A 15000-nucleotide genomic window follows, 5' to 3' on the forward strand; every position below is an offset into this window, starting at 1 on the left:
CTTTGTGAACTTTGATAGCCGGATCTTACACATAATGATAATAAGACATCTAAACATCTCTGCTTACTCGTGCAGGTAAAAGAGCTGATAGCATTGGTGCAGTAAGAGCCAACATTTACGTCACAGTCGTGAGTATCAGTGGAACATTCATCGATATCTAGAAGAAAAAAAAAGACTAGTGTTAAGCTGTGTTTAAAGTAATGTAACATGCGTTAGTAGCTACAAACAGATAGGAATTTTTTTTAAGAATAGAAAGACAGAAGAAAATGAAGATATGATGAAAAAGTAAATCAAGTGTTTGGACAAAAACCTTTCTTTTCCAGGTCGCGATAAACCAATGCAGCCTTCCCAGATCCACTAAGATCCAACCAGTAGTTCTTGCTGACGGCGTCTTTGCCTTCACTCTCTTTTATTTCCCGACACGACCCCGCTGGCAGCTCAGGAATGGATCCCAGAGGAGCTGTAATGTAAAGTAGATAAAGTTTTAGATATATTGAAATCCTAACATAGCTCCGTGGCTTGGGGGGAATTTAAGAAAAACATTAGTTTTTCATCCCTCAACCTCAATGTGATTTCTTTTGTTTTATTCCCCCAAGCCTCGGAGCCAAGTTTGAACATGAGAAACATCCAAATTGGCCTATTAACCGTTGATTCTCTCGCTAAATTAAAGAGAACTTCGACGGCACACAATTTGACTCCATCGTACCGGGGATAGCTATGGCCGCGGTTGAAGTATCTAATGCATACCTCTGCTAAAAAAAACGTCCGTGATAAGAACGAGCAGGGTCTGAGTTGAAGTTCTCCCCGGGTCTTGCCTCCATAGTCCGGTTATTCAGTTCACAAGACTTCTCCCCGATTACGTAATTGTAACTTTGGCACCTGATTTCTCTTTCACAGGTAACAAATGGTAAATACCACAGCGTACACTATTGAGTTATGGATGCACGCGGGAGGTTGCTAAGCACGAAAGAAGCGTAAGAGTCGCTCGAGGCGATAGCCGAGAGCGACTCTAGCTTCTTGAGTGCTTAGCAAATCTCCCAAGTGCATCCATAACTCTATAGTGTACGCTGTGGTATTTACCATTTGTTTTATAACATAACATTAACACATTGTAGCTAAAGAGTTCCCTTTTATTTAACAAATCTTACGTGACCAGAAAAAAAACCGCGCGCGGGAAAATAGTCTTTGCATTTGCTCACGTCAGCAGCGTACACCCATGGGCAAATGGGGGACGCTAAATTGACCAATCAGAGCGTGCGCTTTACTTTGGTTATGTTATAATTGATTTTACACACGTGGATGGTAGTTACTGAGCACTTCTTGAAGACAAATCCCTGCAGAGCCATTCCACTTACGCTCCTTTCTTGTCTGCATTGTTTATCAGCAGAGACGATGCCCGTCAAGATGACGACGAGGGAGAACCAACACACCGTCCACGACATTTCATCACTTTTCTGCAAAACATCAATAAAAAACAAACAAGCAACAAAAAATACTCTCCTTAATTTTTTGTGATGTGACTTAACACCAAGGGCTGATGTTTGAAACGGTGCTTTGCTTTTAATTTTTTGGTGAAAGTCTGTCTTACTATTGGTAACATTCCAAAACACCGTCTTACATTAATCGGACTCTATCACGCTGCAATCACGAATATACATGTAGTATGTTCAGGATAATAGTGAAGTAAGATAAAAACCTGGTTAAAAGAAATAGTCGTGCTCCAAAAACTCTCCGTGAAGAACGTTTTTGAAGCTTGTCAACCTGGTCAAAGAAACACCTAGCGTGCTGTGCACATTAAGATATTTCTTACCTTGCGAATGACGAACTAGTCACCCCCTCAGTTGGGTCTATTAACTGTAAAAGTTTTAAGTTATAGCATCCTTTATAGGAGTGCTGCAAATGTTGTGTGGCTATGGTTACAAAACAAGACAGCGATAAACAAAAGCGGCTCACACCTGTCTTAGTCCTTCTTCTGTTGAGCTATTCAGTGTTGGTTGATATCAGCCCGTAGTTTTTGCCTTGTACTCTTTTGATTTTAACCTTATTTGTACAAGTTACTTTGTAAAACTTCAAAGCGAACGACGAAGAATAATCGGGCGGCTAAAGATTAAAAAATCCCTAGAAAGTCGAACTTGTTAACAAAACTATGAATGATTAATGTAGGCAAGTGAAAGATGGAAAAATCGCAGTGGGAAGAAATTCATTTTAAAACAGAAGAGAATCAGTGGTTTATTCCAGTAGGTGTTTACAAGATAATTTAAATTCTTGTTGTTAACATGTGTTCAAACCAGAAACCTTCATGTGAAGCTGACCCCCATCAAACTTATCAGCGATCATTAAACAGTAACTGAAGTTAGTTTGTACGCCAACCGGTGGTGCTATTCCAATTTGAGCTGCTGAATTACCGAAGTATTTTCCCATTCTTCAGCTGTGAAATCGCTTTTAAAACCCTGAGACAAAGAGCAAGAACAATATATTCAGTTTTCAGCCACCGGCTCGGTTGAAGTTTTTACATAGCGAAGTTGAATCCCAAAAGCGAAGCATTTTTTCAATATCCGAAGAAGCAGTGGAATTACGATGAAGCTTGGTACGATGCATGACCGATCGGAGTCAACAAGCTCGACAACATGATGAAAAGCATCAGCAAGGCAGCAAAACTGCCGAAAGTCTACACCAACCTCAGCGTCAGCGCCACTGCGATCACCTTGTGATCAAACGCCGGTGTCTAAAATCGCCACATCATGGCAATATCTGGTCACCGTAGTGAGCAGATCGAGTTTGACGCATGAATCAATTGTTAAATCTAGTAGAGTTTTTCTCGAAAGACTTTTACCTAATTTTTAATCACTTTTCCGGAAAACACCCTGGGAACGAGGTTGAACAAGATTAAAAAAAGAAATTTGGGATCGGATATCTATCGTGATGTCATCTAAAAACCAATCCTGACACAATCTAATTACTTCTCGGATAAATAATAGTGACAGTTAACAGTAAGAAAAACTTCACGATAGTTAATAGTGCGCGGTAATGGAACATTAAGCTTATTTTCAGAGTCCCTGAGGTCATAAGCAGAGTCACACCACGTAAACTTTGAATACAGATACTCTGAAGCTAGCCCGTGCAGACATCTAAACATCATGGTGGCTTTACTGATTTCCTGCTGGCGTGCAAGATTTTTCCACCCTAAAAACTCGAGTAGCTCAGTTGCATCAGCATCATTGTCACTGAGAGAATGTCAGCACACGGGCTGCTCTATTCTGCAATTTCTGGAGTTTGTCTCGTAGCGTTTTCCCACACAGCTACCCCAAACAATGTCACAGTAATCAAAGTAAGGTTTTAATAAAGCTTGGTAAATGAGATGTAAGGTTGATGCTGGGATCAGGTGCCTAATTCGCTTTAGGGCCCCGATACCGGAGGCCATCTCTTTCGTCAATTCTTCGAGGTGACTATGTTCGAAGTTCAGTGTTCTATGACTGTTGACACCGTTCACAATCGCAGTGAAATGTTTTTCAATTGCCAAAATTCAGAAATAACAGATATTTTCTATAGTGTTTACGAGTTTTGACAGTTTTATATCTAAGTGTTCAATTTCATTACGCAAATTTTAGTCAATTTTCAGGTCTTCGCTTCAATCTTGAGATCTTCGTTTTTTCCGCGGTGATCTTCGCATCTTCGATTTCTTCGGAAATATCCAGAGGTAGGTTCATGTCTTAATAGATAGTATATCTAGTATAGTTTTCTCTCAAGACTTTTACCTAATTTTTAACTCACTTTTCCGGCTCTACACGGTGGCGAAATTAAAAAAAAGATTGGGATCGGATATCTATCGTGATGTCGCCTAGAGCCATTTCTAACAGAATCCAATTACTCCTCAAATGAATAACAAATGACAATTATATTATATTAAGGGTTAGAAAAACATTAAGAGAATTAATTTTTTCTGAACACGCATGTAAATATGCAGTTCTGGACATTTTTTTTATTTTGGTCAATGTTTTCTTCTTCATGGACCTTTTGTTCCTCTAGCAGACATACTGAGTTAACTAACCTCCATGAATAAAGGCTGATAGTTTCTAAAGAAATTGTTTGGGGCTGCGTCCGTGGGGGTAACGAAATAAGTTGAATATATCAACAAAGTTGAAATGGTAAATTGGACACCGTTAAGATCATAAAAGCTGACGTTACGAGCGTTAGCCCTTCGTCGGAGCGAACGACGAAGGGCTAACGCTCGTAACGTCAGCTTTTATGATCTTAACGGTGTCCAATTTACCATTTCAACTTTGTTGATATATTCAAATTATTTAACTAACCTCCAGGCTGATAACTACAGTTATTTTAACGGCTAAAAGACAAAACAGACGAAGAAGTTTCACTTCGCGGCTTTAACTCTTTTGTTTTGTAACCATAGCAACAACATGTTAAGAACCTCTATGACGGGACAGCATGAATCGATTAAGTTTCACAATTAATCAGGAAAATTGCGAACCCCGCAAAAAATAAAAAACAAAATCTTCATAACAAACTGAAATGAGGAACACTTTTGTGATCTACTGATAAATATTGCTGAGAATAGTTTCACTGCTTTGAAAAGTAGTTAGAACAATTCTGAATACAGATCGACTCGATCTACCCTCCACAACAGGAGACAGAACAAACTCACTCATTTTTTTGTCTCATCGTGGTCATTTAATGTGGAGGAAAGTGTCTTTGTTCTTCAACGTTCGCCTCTTGATGGCCATCGTATCCGCTGATAAACAGTGCAGACGAGAAAGAAGCATGAGCGGAATGGCTCTACACGGATTTGTCTTCAAGAAGATCTCAGTAACTGCCATCCACGAGTGTGACATCAGCTGTGAAAGAGAAATCAGGTGCCAGAGTTACAATTACGTAATCGGGGAAAAGTCTTGTGAACTGAATAACCGAACCAGAGAGGCAAGACCTAAGAACTTCCACTCAGACCCTTCTCGGTTTTATCACGTACGTTTTTTTGGCAGAGGTATGCATTAGATACTTTACAACCATAGCTATCCCCGGTGGCCGAGTCTGAATTGTGTGCAATCGAGGTTCTGTTTAGCAAGAGAATAAACGGCTAATTCTTGTGCTTCTTTTATCTACTTTATGTAACAGCTCCTCTGGGATCCATTCCAGAACTGCCTGCAGAGTCGTGCCGAGAAATAAAAGCGAGCGAAGGTAAAGACGTCATCAGCAAGAAATACTGGTTGGATTTAAGTGCATCTGGAAAGACAGCTTTGGTTTACTGCGACATGGAAATTGAAGGTCTAATTTCACAGTTGATTCGTTACTCTTAAATTTCAAATATACATTTTTATTATCTGTATGTTCATTTTATGAGGTTTCGTAGTTTTTTCACTGGGGCTTGTTTGTCGCAAAACACACCCACTTAAAGTGTCTAAGTTAAAAGTTAAGTTTTGCATATTCATTTCTTGTAATAGGAGTTAAAATTGGAAATTTAAGATGTCACGACAGCTTTAAAAAACGTTCTGTTAAAATAGAAAAAATTGTGATGTGGATGAATTTCTGTCAAAATTTCCTTTCCAATAGTATGCACGCAGAACATGGTGATTTCACACTGTTTTTTTTTTTTTTTTTTTCATAGTAAGGCTGAGAAATGTCGTTACAAATTTTCAAAACAAACTTTCTGAGTTGCGCTCATTAAATCTTTTGTTTCGTTAAGGTCTTCAAAACGCTCCAATTTTTACACCGTTCGCGAAAGTCTCCGTTTTCATCAGCGGCTTTGGCATTTTAGTATGTACGATGGGCAAAAACGTGTCAAAAACAATGCGTTTTCAAACGAAATCGCATTTGTGTGGATAGTGCCTCAGTTTGACCGGGCGGCAAAGTGCAGCCGCTCTAATTAGTTCATTTGTTTCAAAATAAAAACATCTGCATTAACTGTAACAAGTTTTTTTTTCAGCTGTTTTTGTTTGGGTTTGTTAGAGGATTGCAGTAGCAACCTAAACGATTTTGAATTTAATTCAATTTCAATTCTAAACAGAGTTTCGCAGCTGCGCAGAAGTGAAAGCATTCGGGTACTCTTCTGACGGCCATTACCTGCTTCATCTAAGCGACAGTTGCAAAGACCCAACGAGAATCTACTGCCATAATATGTCATCTAACACGCCGCAAGAGTTCATCACCTTGGAGTCGGGTACGGAGAACAACTTTGCTATTGTGTATGCCCAGCGGCTCAGAAATTGGGACGACTGCAGTGGTGCAGTGCGATCCACATTGTACTCAGATCGAGGCACCACTTACTTCAACAAAGTGCGCCTTGATTTCACAACCATGAAAATTTTGAGCAATGTTTTCACCTTCGCGCAGACTCAGGGAGGTAAAGACATCCCATATGGCAAAGCTGGGGATTGTTATTCGAAGAATTCTGGTAACTGCCGGAAAGGTCAGTTCAAGGTTGACTTGAGGGGGACGAGACTTCGTGTTCGGGACGATGTGAACTGGAAATTTTGGGGATGGCCGAATAATTTGACGATGCAGGACTACCAGAAGTCGCCTGATGGTGCAGTGGTGTCTGCCAAGTGTGGAGGTTGGTGTGGTTCATGTTCTCCATCTCAGGGATTTATCATATTGGAACCTTTGTGTTCTATTCCTGCTGGTAGGTATCAGGAATAAATTTTTCCTTTTTCAGCTTTCTTGACACAACTTTGATGTCGTGTGTTTATTCAGTAATAGATAACAAATGACGTCAACAATTGGTGAGAAGAAAAGTGGAAGTGGCGCCGAGTGTGTCACTGATTTTTTGTGATCTCTTATTGTCCTGACCCACGGCAATAGTGACGTCATCTCTGCCTGCCTCTCAGTTCGTCTGTATGTCTGTCTTTCTACCTGCATGCCTAACAAACCAAATTATGATTGCATGAAATTAAAGCTCTCTTTTTATGTTTTCTTTTGCCTGTAGTTCTGTGTCAGGAATCCAAACCTTAAATCTGATGTCAGTGGGCGGTGTGAATGCCTAAAATTATAATTTGCTGAGATCATGTACAAGTGAATGTCATAATAATTATGACTTATCATTGTATAGTTTAGGCTCCTCACTGACTATGAATGACTGACGCCTTTAGGGGTGCGATACTGGCCCGGTACTGACAGAATTTTTAATTTTATTTCATCAGGGTAGGAAGAGCCATCTCGATGATCCTTACAAGACAACTGCAGGTCATTCGCTCGATTAGGATCATTATCATCTACAGTCTGACACTGATAATCTAGGACTTGGTCTTATATTTCTACCACTAAGTTATGTAAACACAAGTGAATAACACGCAATGATCGCATAATTTCTAAAACAATTCAATGGTAATCTAATGCCGATTGAATGAATTTGTTTTCCGTTATAGTGGTCCATAATTAGGAGAAAAGGACTGATGAAGAAGGCCGGCAAAAGTCAAATATAAAAACACAGCTGTGCAGTTTTCATTGGGAGCTCCCTGTCCGTACACAATCTTTTGTTTTTTATGTCGTTTAACCCTAAGTAATGATGGAAAGTTTCCACCGGTCAGTAAGTTCAAAATGTAAGTTCACATACAAAACCTAAAATAGTAGGAAAATGACAGTTTTCTTTCATTTCTGGGCTCAGTTGTTCGAAGACCGATTAGCGCTAATCCAAAGTTAAATTTTAATCCAGGTTTCTATATTCTTTGTTCAAAAGCTGTTTTGGGATAATTTTCCCAATTCTTTTTAGCTCATTCAATCATCAAATATTGTAAACAAGTGGAAATAAACTTAATTTTCTTTTAAAGCTTTCGGATCTGAAATCAAATTTCACACTAACCCTGGGTTATCTTAACCCACCTTTGAACAACTCGACCCTGGTGACCAAAATTTCACAGAATGAAAACTTGCTCGGACTCGACAGGAATCGCTGAAATGTATGGCCGCACTGGAGAGGGGCGAGTCTCTCGTGTCCTTTAATTTTTTGCCTAAATATACCGTATCCTGTGGTTTTTTTTTATCCCCTCAATTCCAGTTCGACACTTCTGAATCTCTATATTTTAAATGTACCACATCCCGTTAATTTTTTCCTTAGGTATCCTGTATCCCGGTAATTTCTTATACAAACATACAGTATCCAGAGAACCACTAATGGGACCTCATTTGTATATTACATCTCTTTTATTTGATTATTTAAATTAAACATTTACATAGCAATCAGAGACTGGTTTAAGAACGAATGCAAAACGAGAGAAAACAAAACAAACTGAAAAAACTATGCTAGAACGATTTTTTAGAAAATCCGCCGTACTTTATCAGGGATATCAAACATGAAAGGCTTATTTGGCCTTGATTGAGATTCCGTCGTTATTGTAAGTCAGAAGTGAATAATAGCTATGCTGTTAACTGAAGGCTATCTGAAGATAAGAAGGCGGAATTAATTAAGTCAGGAGTCTGCTGGTCTCACTTTCATCTCGGTCCTCTTCAAGGAGGAATAACTTTTCCAGCGATACCAAGTCACCTCGTTAAGGGCTGAGTGCTTTCCATGATAATAGAAGTCATTCAAGTCATTATTTCAGATTTTAAATTCATTTGTGACAAAAATAAAATTTCAACTCCTGGCAAAGTTACAGCTGTTATGCTTATTCATGCCAAAAAATTACATGACATTTGCCTCTAATTTGTTTTTCGTTTCCAGGCCCCCAATAGTGACACAAAATGATATCGGAAATTGTTAATGTTTTGGCGAAAAGCAGAACTAGACAAAGTTAACGATAACTTTATCTAAATGTACGGTTAGATTTACGATATATATTTATTACTCTATCTAGAAGTCGCAAAATACTTTGGAAAAGTGAAAAATAAACCATGTAAATCGGGCTTCGAAGTCGTCGAACTTGAAAGAAGTCGTGACTGGCATTGACCGCTCGGCCAAAACAAACTCATCACTTCAAGCGGCCTAGTCATTTAAAACATGCGTATGTCGCGTATGTACGGGGTTGATCTGGAAAGCCTGGGATCTGATAAACATTTTGGCCCCAAATTCGTACGTGTTGGAGCGAGAAAATATATGTAAATCGACGATTGAAAAGTACTTCTTCGCAGATGTCCGCGATGTTCCGCAATCCCTGGGCTATTCTTGTAATTTGCATTACGTTTGTGTTGTTTTGTGCAGTAGGGGCCGTGCAAAACGACGAAGAAGGCGTATGCTAGCATTTCTTTGGCTATACGGGAAACTGATATCCGAAACTGAAGCAGAAAATGCAATGGACAGATGAAATTGTGTTGTTCGTGTCAAAACTTGAGATTAAAAGTGTTGGTAAGAAGTCTCAAGTATTTTGTTTTTGTTAAAACTGGAACAAATTTAGTACTCACTTGCACCCGGAATTCTTTGTGGAGTTATCTTCTCATTCCTTTTACCCATGTAATTGATCGATGTTTTCTGATTTGTATCCTTTTGTCTAATTAGTATTTTATTTGGCTCTCAAACGGGTACACTGTAAGCTAATTCCAGTCAGATTTTTCTCCCCTCCCCCCCACCTCCCCTTGCTGTGTCATGTCACTCGTCCCAAACCTTCCACCCGTCCAATATGGCGACCGAATATTAATATTTGCCGGGCTGAAACACAAACTACCGCCTGCAGGAGGCAATCCTTTGCATAAATGTTTATTTCAACAGAGCTCTTTTTCGTGCCGATATACTGGTTTTCTGCCATGATACGCGCAAAATTGACCAGATGTTTCGATATTAAAAAATCAACGATGTTATGATTACGCCCAAGTATCCCCTCAGCTTTTGTTATCTCGGGTTTTTACGGGATTCCACGGGACCGAGACGAAAACTGACGTCACAAGTTTTCACAGCTCATGCGCTCGTCTGGCCAAATGAAAGAATCAAATTGATTTGTTTGGTTCGAGAGTTTTTAAGGGAAATTTTGTCCATGGAGAATTTGAGCTTTCGTTAATTGAGCACTCTCGTGGCCTTTGTGCATCGTAACTTAAATAAATGTTTGTGATGTCTCACCTTGCGCATAACATTAGTTCAAAAAAGACTGTTGTCTATGACGATGGGGGACGTTTTGGAAAACCATTTTCAAAATATTCTGTTTTCACTTATCCACATTAGAAACCGAGCCTTTTAAAAACGATTTGTCTTTAAAACGGCTACAACTTTTACACGTTCGCGAAAGTCTTCCTTTTCATCAGTGGCTTGGGCATTTTAGTATGTAAGATAGGCTAAAACTTATCAAAAACAATGCGTTTTCAAACGAGATCGCATTTTTTGTGAATGGTGCCTCAGTTTCGAGCGAGTGGCAAAGTGTAGTGGCTCTAATTAGTTCGTTTGTTTCACAATGAAAACATTCACATTGGCTGTAACAAGGCCCCTGTTACAGCTAATGCAGGAAACGATTTTCTTACAGCTGTTTTTCGTTTTGGTTGGTTTGAAGATCGCAGTAGCAACCTAAACGATTTTAAATTGAATTGAATTTCAATTCTAAACAGAGTTTCGCAGCTGCGCAGAAGTGAAAGCATTCGGGTACTCTTCTGACGGCCATTACCTGCTTCATGTAAGCGATAGTTGTAAAGACCCAACAAGAATCTACTGCCATAATATGTCATCTAACACGCTGCAAGAGTTCATCACCTTGGAGTCGGGTACGGAGAACAACTTTGCTAATGTGTATGCCCACAGGCTCCAAAATGGGGGCGACTGCAGTGGCGCTGTGCAATCCACATTGTACCGAGATCGAGGCACTACTTACTTCAACAAAGTGCGCCTTGAACTCTCAACCATGAAAATTTTGAGCAGTGTCTTCACCTTCGCGCAGACTCAGGAGGGTAAAGACATCCCATATGGCAAAGCTGGCGATTGCTATTCGTTTAATTCTGGTGACTGCCGCAAAGGTCAGTTCAAGGTTGACTTGAGCGGGACGAGACTTCGTGATGGGGACGATGTGAACTGGAAAGCATCGGGATACCCGAGTAGTTTGACAATGCAGGACTACCAGAAGTCTTCTGATGGTGCAGTGGTGTCTGCCAAGTGTGGAGGTTGGTGTGGTTCATGTGAGCCATCTGGGGGATTTATGATACTGGAGGCTTTGTGCTCCATTCCTGCTGGTAGGTAAAACTCATAATCGTCTTATTTGCCCCTTTTAAGGCTTTCTTGACACCACTGACCGTGAAATTACTAAATAGATTTCGTGCGTTTGTTCAGTAATAGATAAAAGATCACGTTAAAATTTGGAAAGAACAAAAAAGTGGCGCCGAGTGTGTCACTGATTTTTTGGGATCTCTTGCTGTCCTGACCTGACCAATAGTGACGTCAGCACTGCCTCCCTCTTAGTTTGTCTATTTGTCTGTCTACGTGCACGCCTTAGCCTAGTTAAAACAAAATTATGACTGCATGGCCACCTTCTTTTTAGTTTTTTTGCCTGCAATTCTTTGTAAGGAATCCAATTCTCATATGTCAGTGGGTGTGAATAGCTAAAATTGTAATTTGCTGACCGTCTCCCGGTTAGCTCAATGGATAGAGCTCTGGCAGGAGCCCATTACCCTGCCGCTGGACTGTTGTGCGGAAGGTCGAGGGTTCGAGCCTCGGCCGGACCAACACTCAGGGTCTTAAAATAATTGAGAAGAATTTCCTACCTTTCTATAACATCAAGAAATGGTTAGATATTCTAGTCTTCTCAGATAGGGACGAATAAATAGAGGTCCCGTCTCCTGCAGGGTTGGGGTAGGAGACGTTAATTTCCCCCGCATGAGATTACTGTGTGATGGATGTCCTCCCCTGGGATGGGATGGATGGGTTGTTTAGGAGCCTCGTTACTGGAACATTAGTTCTGTGAGATCTCTCCTGCTAAATCTGGCGAAGTTTATAAATATAAAAATAAATACAAATAAAAAATAATAGAGATATAAGTGAATGTCATGATATGATTTATTACTGTCCAGTTTAGACTCCTCACTTGCTGTGGATGAACACTGACGCCTTTAGGAATACGATACTGGCACGGCGGTACTGACAGAATTAGTAACTGCATTTCATCAGGGTCGGAAGGGCTAATCGATCCTCACAAGACAAATGCAGTTCAACCATCATGTTCAAGAGTTGAAGGAGGTCAGTCCATCGATAAGGATTATTATCATCTACAGTCCGACGCTCATAACCCAGAACTAGGTCTTATATTTTTACCACCAAGTTATGTAAAGACAAGTGAATAACACGCAATAATCGTAAGATTTCTGAAAAGGTAATCTAAGTGGGCCTCAGTGGGGTTAACTGTCAATTGTCAAATGGCCAAGAATATTAACCGTCAACCGTCCTGAAAACGCAATTTTTTTTAACGTTAATCGTGAAATAAGCAAGCCAGTATTAGCCGTCAAATATCTCAGATATCTTTAATTGAAAACTAAGCAATTTCCTTAATTGTGGTCAAGCTCTGTTGTTTATAAATTAAAGTTTTGATATATTACAAAAATACATATATGTAAGTTCTTTAACTTCTAGTCGATCGCGAGTAAACCTGGTTGGCGACGACGAAATGACTTCCGGTGAGGAAACACTTCCGGAGTCGTAAAACGTTAGCCATTTGTGAATAAAAGGTGTTATAACTAAACGGATCTTTACAGACAAGTCATTATGAAAAATTACAGCCAAATTTCGCGTGTTTAGTTCGTTTTACAAACGACATTCCAAACATTTCACCGTCACTCGTCAAATGACCTAAAATCTAATTACCGTCAACCGTCAAAAGGGTTTACTTTTAACCGTCAACCATCAAGGTGATACCCCTATTGAGACCCTTACCTAATGCCCATTAAATGAACTATTTTTCTTTCATAGTTAGGAGAAAAGACTGATGAATAAAGCCGGCAAAAGTCAAAATAAAAACCCAGCTGTGCAGTTTTGATCGAGAGCTCCGGCTTGTCCGTACACAATCTTTTGTTTTTATGTTTACAAATTGTGACTGAAAAGAATGATAGGAAGTTTCGACTATAGTCAGTAAGTTCAAAAGTAAGTTCATACATAAAGCCTAAAATAGTAGGAAAATGAAGGAACTTTGCAGGGTTTTAAGTCTTTTCTGGTGACTCGACAGCAACCGATAAAAATCTAGTATTTCGTTTTCTTCAAATCGTGGCCTAAATACGCCCTATCCTGTTAATTGCTGTGGTTTTTATCCCTTCAATTCTACAGTTCGACGTTCTTGAATCTCTATATTCTAAATATACCGTATCCCTTTAACTTTTTCCGGAAGTATCGTGTATCCTGAGAATGTCTTATCCAAAATACAGTATCCAAAGAACCCCTTGTTGGGCCTCCTACGTAAATTACATCGATGTATCGCTCTTATTTGATTATTCAAATTGAACATTTACGTGGCAATCGGAAACTGGTTTAAGAACGAATGCAAAACGAGAAAAAAACAAAGCAAACCAATGGAACTATGCTAGAACAGTTTTAGAAAATCGGCCGTACATTATCAGGGATATCAAACATGAAAGGCTTATTTGGCCTTGATTGAGATTCTGTCGATGTTGCAAGTGAGTGGTGAATAATCGGCTATGCTGTTAACCGAAGGCTATCTGAAGACAAAAAGCAAAGTAAGTCAGACGTCCGCTGGTCTCATTGCCATCTCAGTCCTCCTCAAGGAGGAATAACTTTTCCAGCGATACCAAGTCACTTCGTCAAGGGTTGAACGATTTTCATGATAATAGAAGTCACTCAAGTCATTATTTCAGATATATTCATTCATTTATGGTAAAAATAAAATCTCAACTCCTGGCAAAGTTACAGCTGTTATTTTTATTTTTGCATGCTAGCATTTCTTTGACTACACGGGAAACTGATATCCGAAACTGAAGCAGAAAATGCAATGGACAGATGAAATTGTGTTGTTTGAGTCAAAACTTAAGATTAAAAGGGTTGAAAAAGCTGGGAAGAAGTCTCAAGTATTTTGCTTTTTTGTAAACTGGAACAAATTTAGTACTTACTTGCACCTGGAATTCTTTGTGGAGTGCTCTTCTCATTCCTTTTACCTATGGAATTCATCGTTGTTTTCTAATTTGTATCCTACGCCGACGCATAAGCCAGCTGTTAAATCTAGTATAATTTGTCTCTAAAAACTTTTACCTAATTTTTAATCACTTTTCCGGCTCTGAATATAACAAAATAACCAAGGGATAAGACCCTGGGAACGAGGTTGAACAAGATTAAAAAAAGGAATTTGGGATCGGATATCTATCTTGATGTCGTCTAGAAACCATTCCTAAAGCCTTGGTCAAACGGCGCATGATAGTCGATGATAGTTGATTCTCTTCAAACTATCATCAACTATCACCAACTATCATTCGCATGGTCAAACGGCCAAAAAAGTTCGTGATAGTTGATATGAGTATATGCTAAAACAGTGGATAGCGTTGAAGGCGCGCTCTGATTGGCTAGTCAAACTCCGAATATCCTTTGCTATTTACCTCCGAGCAACTCGGGAAAAAATGGCGTCCCGGCTTACATCCGTGACAAGCGAAGAAATCACTCAAATTAACGACGGTGGTGTATATTATCTCACTGTTTTAGTATATACTAAAACAACTATTCACCTCAGTGTCGGTGGTTAGCGGTGGATATTTACCTCGCCGCTTCGCGGCTCGGTAAATATCCACCACTAACCACCTCCACTTTGGTAAATAGTTGTTAAATAGTTCACCGGCAGTCGCGCGAGCAAAGTCACGCGAGCAGCTAGTTCCAGGCTATTTCCGCGTAAAATATGAACACTAACATTGCTTCGCGTGAGACAAACAAACTTGTTGAAGTATGAATTTATCACGACGAAAGAGGGTGGCAGCTTGCTTACTAGTAATCGATTTTTTGGAGGAATGTACGGAGGATAAATCTGGAGAGCGTTGGTGGAAGAGAGGACGGACAACGGAATGGATTAAAGGAGAAACGAAAGGGGGATGTTGAAATTGGTGGAAACGAAACGACGACGGAACTCTTTATTCGTACTATTTCACGAGGTTACTACAGATTATAAA

At 39.6% G+C, this 15000-nt stretch overlaps 3 protein-coding genes across 3 annotated transcripts in view; all 3 read left to right on the top strand.

The window, feature by feature from the left end:
- Positions 1-1952, top strand: part of LOC148734052 (uncharacterized) — a gene marked incomplete at its 5' end in the record, with an annotated part of 58915 nt that extends 56963 nt beyond the window's left edge. Inside the window, 2 exons of the mRNA XM_088754245.1 lie at positions 324-472; positions 1385-1952. Of these exons, the coding sequence (XP_088610371.1) occupies positions 324-472; positions 1385-1505 (270 nt within the window). The remainder of the gene's footprint in view (positions 1-323; positions 473-1384) is intronic.
- A 2291-nt stretch (positions 1953-4243) lies between these two features.
- On the top strand, positions 4244-8846 carry LOC148734060 (A disintegrin and metalloproteinase with thrombospondin motifs 9-like). Its single transcript, XM_088754250.1, has 4 exons — positions 4244-4996; positions 5128-5277; positions 6017-6631; positions 7149-8846. The coding sequence occupies exons 1-4, from the start codon at positions 4690-4692 to the stop codon at positions 7151-7153; spliced, it is 1077 nt and encodes a 358-aa protein (XP_088610376.1). The 5' UTR covers positions 4244-4689; the 3' UTR covers positions 7154-8846.
- A 1628-nt stretch (positions 8847-10474) lies between these two features.
- LOC148734061 (A disintegrin and metalloproteinase with thrombospondin motifs 9-like) lies at positions 10475-11093 on the top strand. Its single transcript, XM_088751619.1, has one exon. The coding sequence runs from the start codon at positions 10581-10583 to the stop codon at positions 11091-11093; it is 513 nt and encodes a 170-aa protein (XP_088607745.1). The 5' UTR covers positions 10475-10580.
- The last annotated feature ends 3907 nt before the right edge of the window (positions 11094-15000 follow it).

Source organism: Stylophora pistillata, chromosome 3 (assembly GCF_964205215.1).
Source record: "Stylophora pistillata chromosome 3, jaStyPist1.2, whole genome shotgun sequence".
Lineage (NCBI taxonomy): Eukaryota > Metazoa > Cnidaria > Anthozoa > Scleractinia > Pocilloporidae > Stylophora > Stylophora pistillata.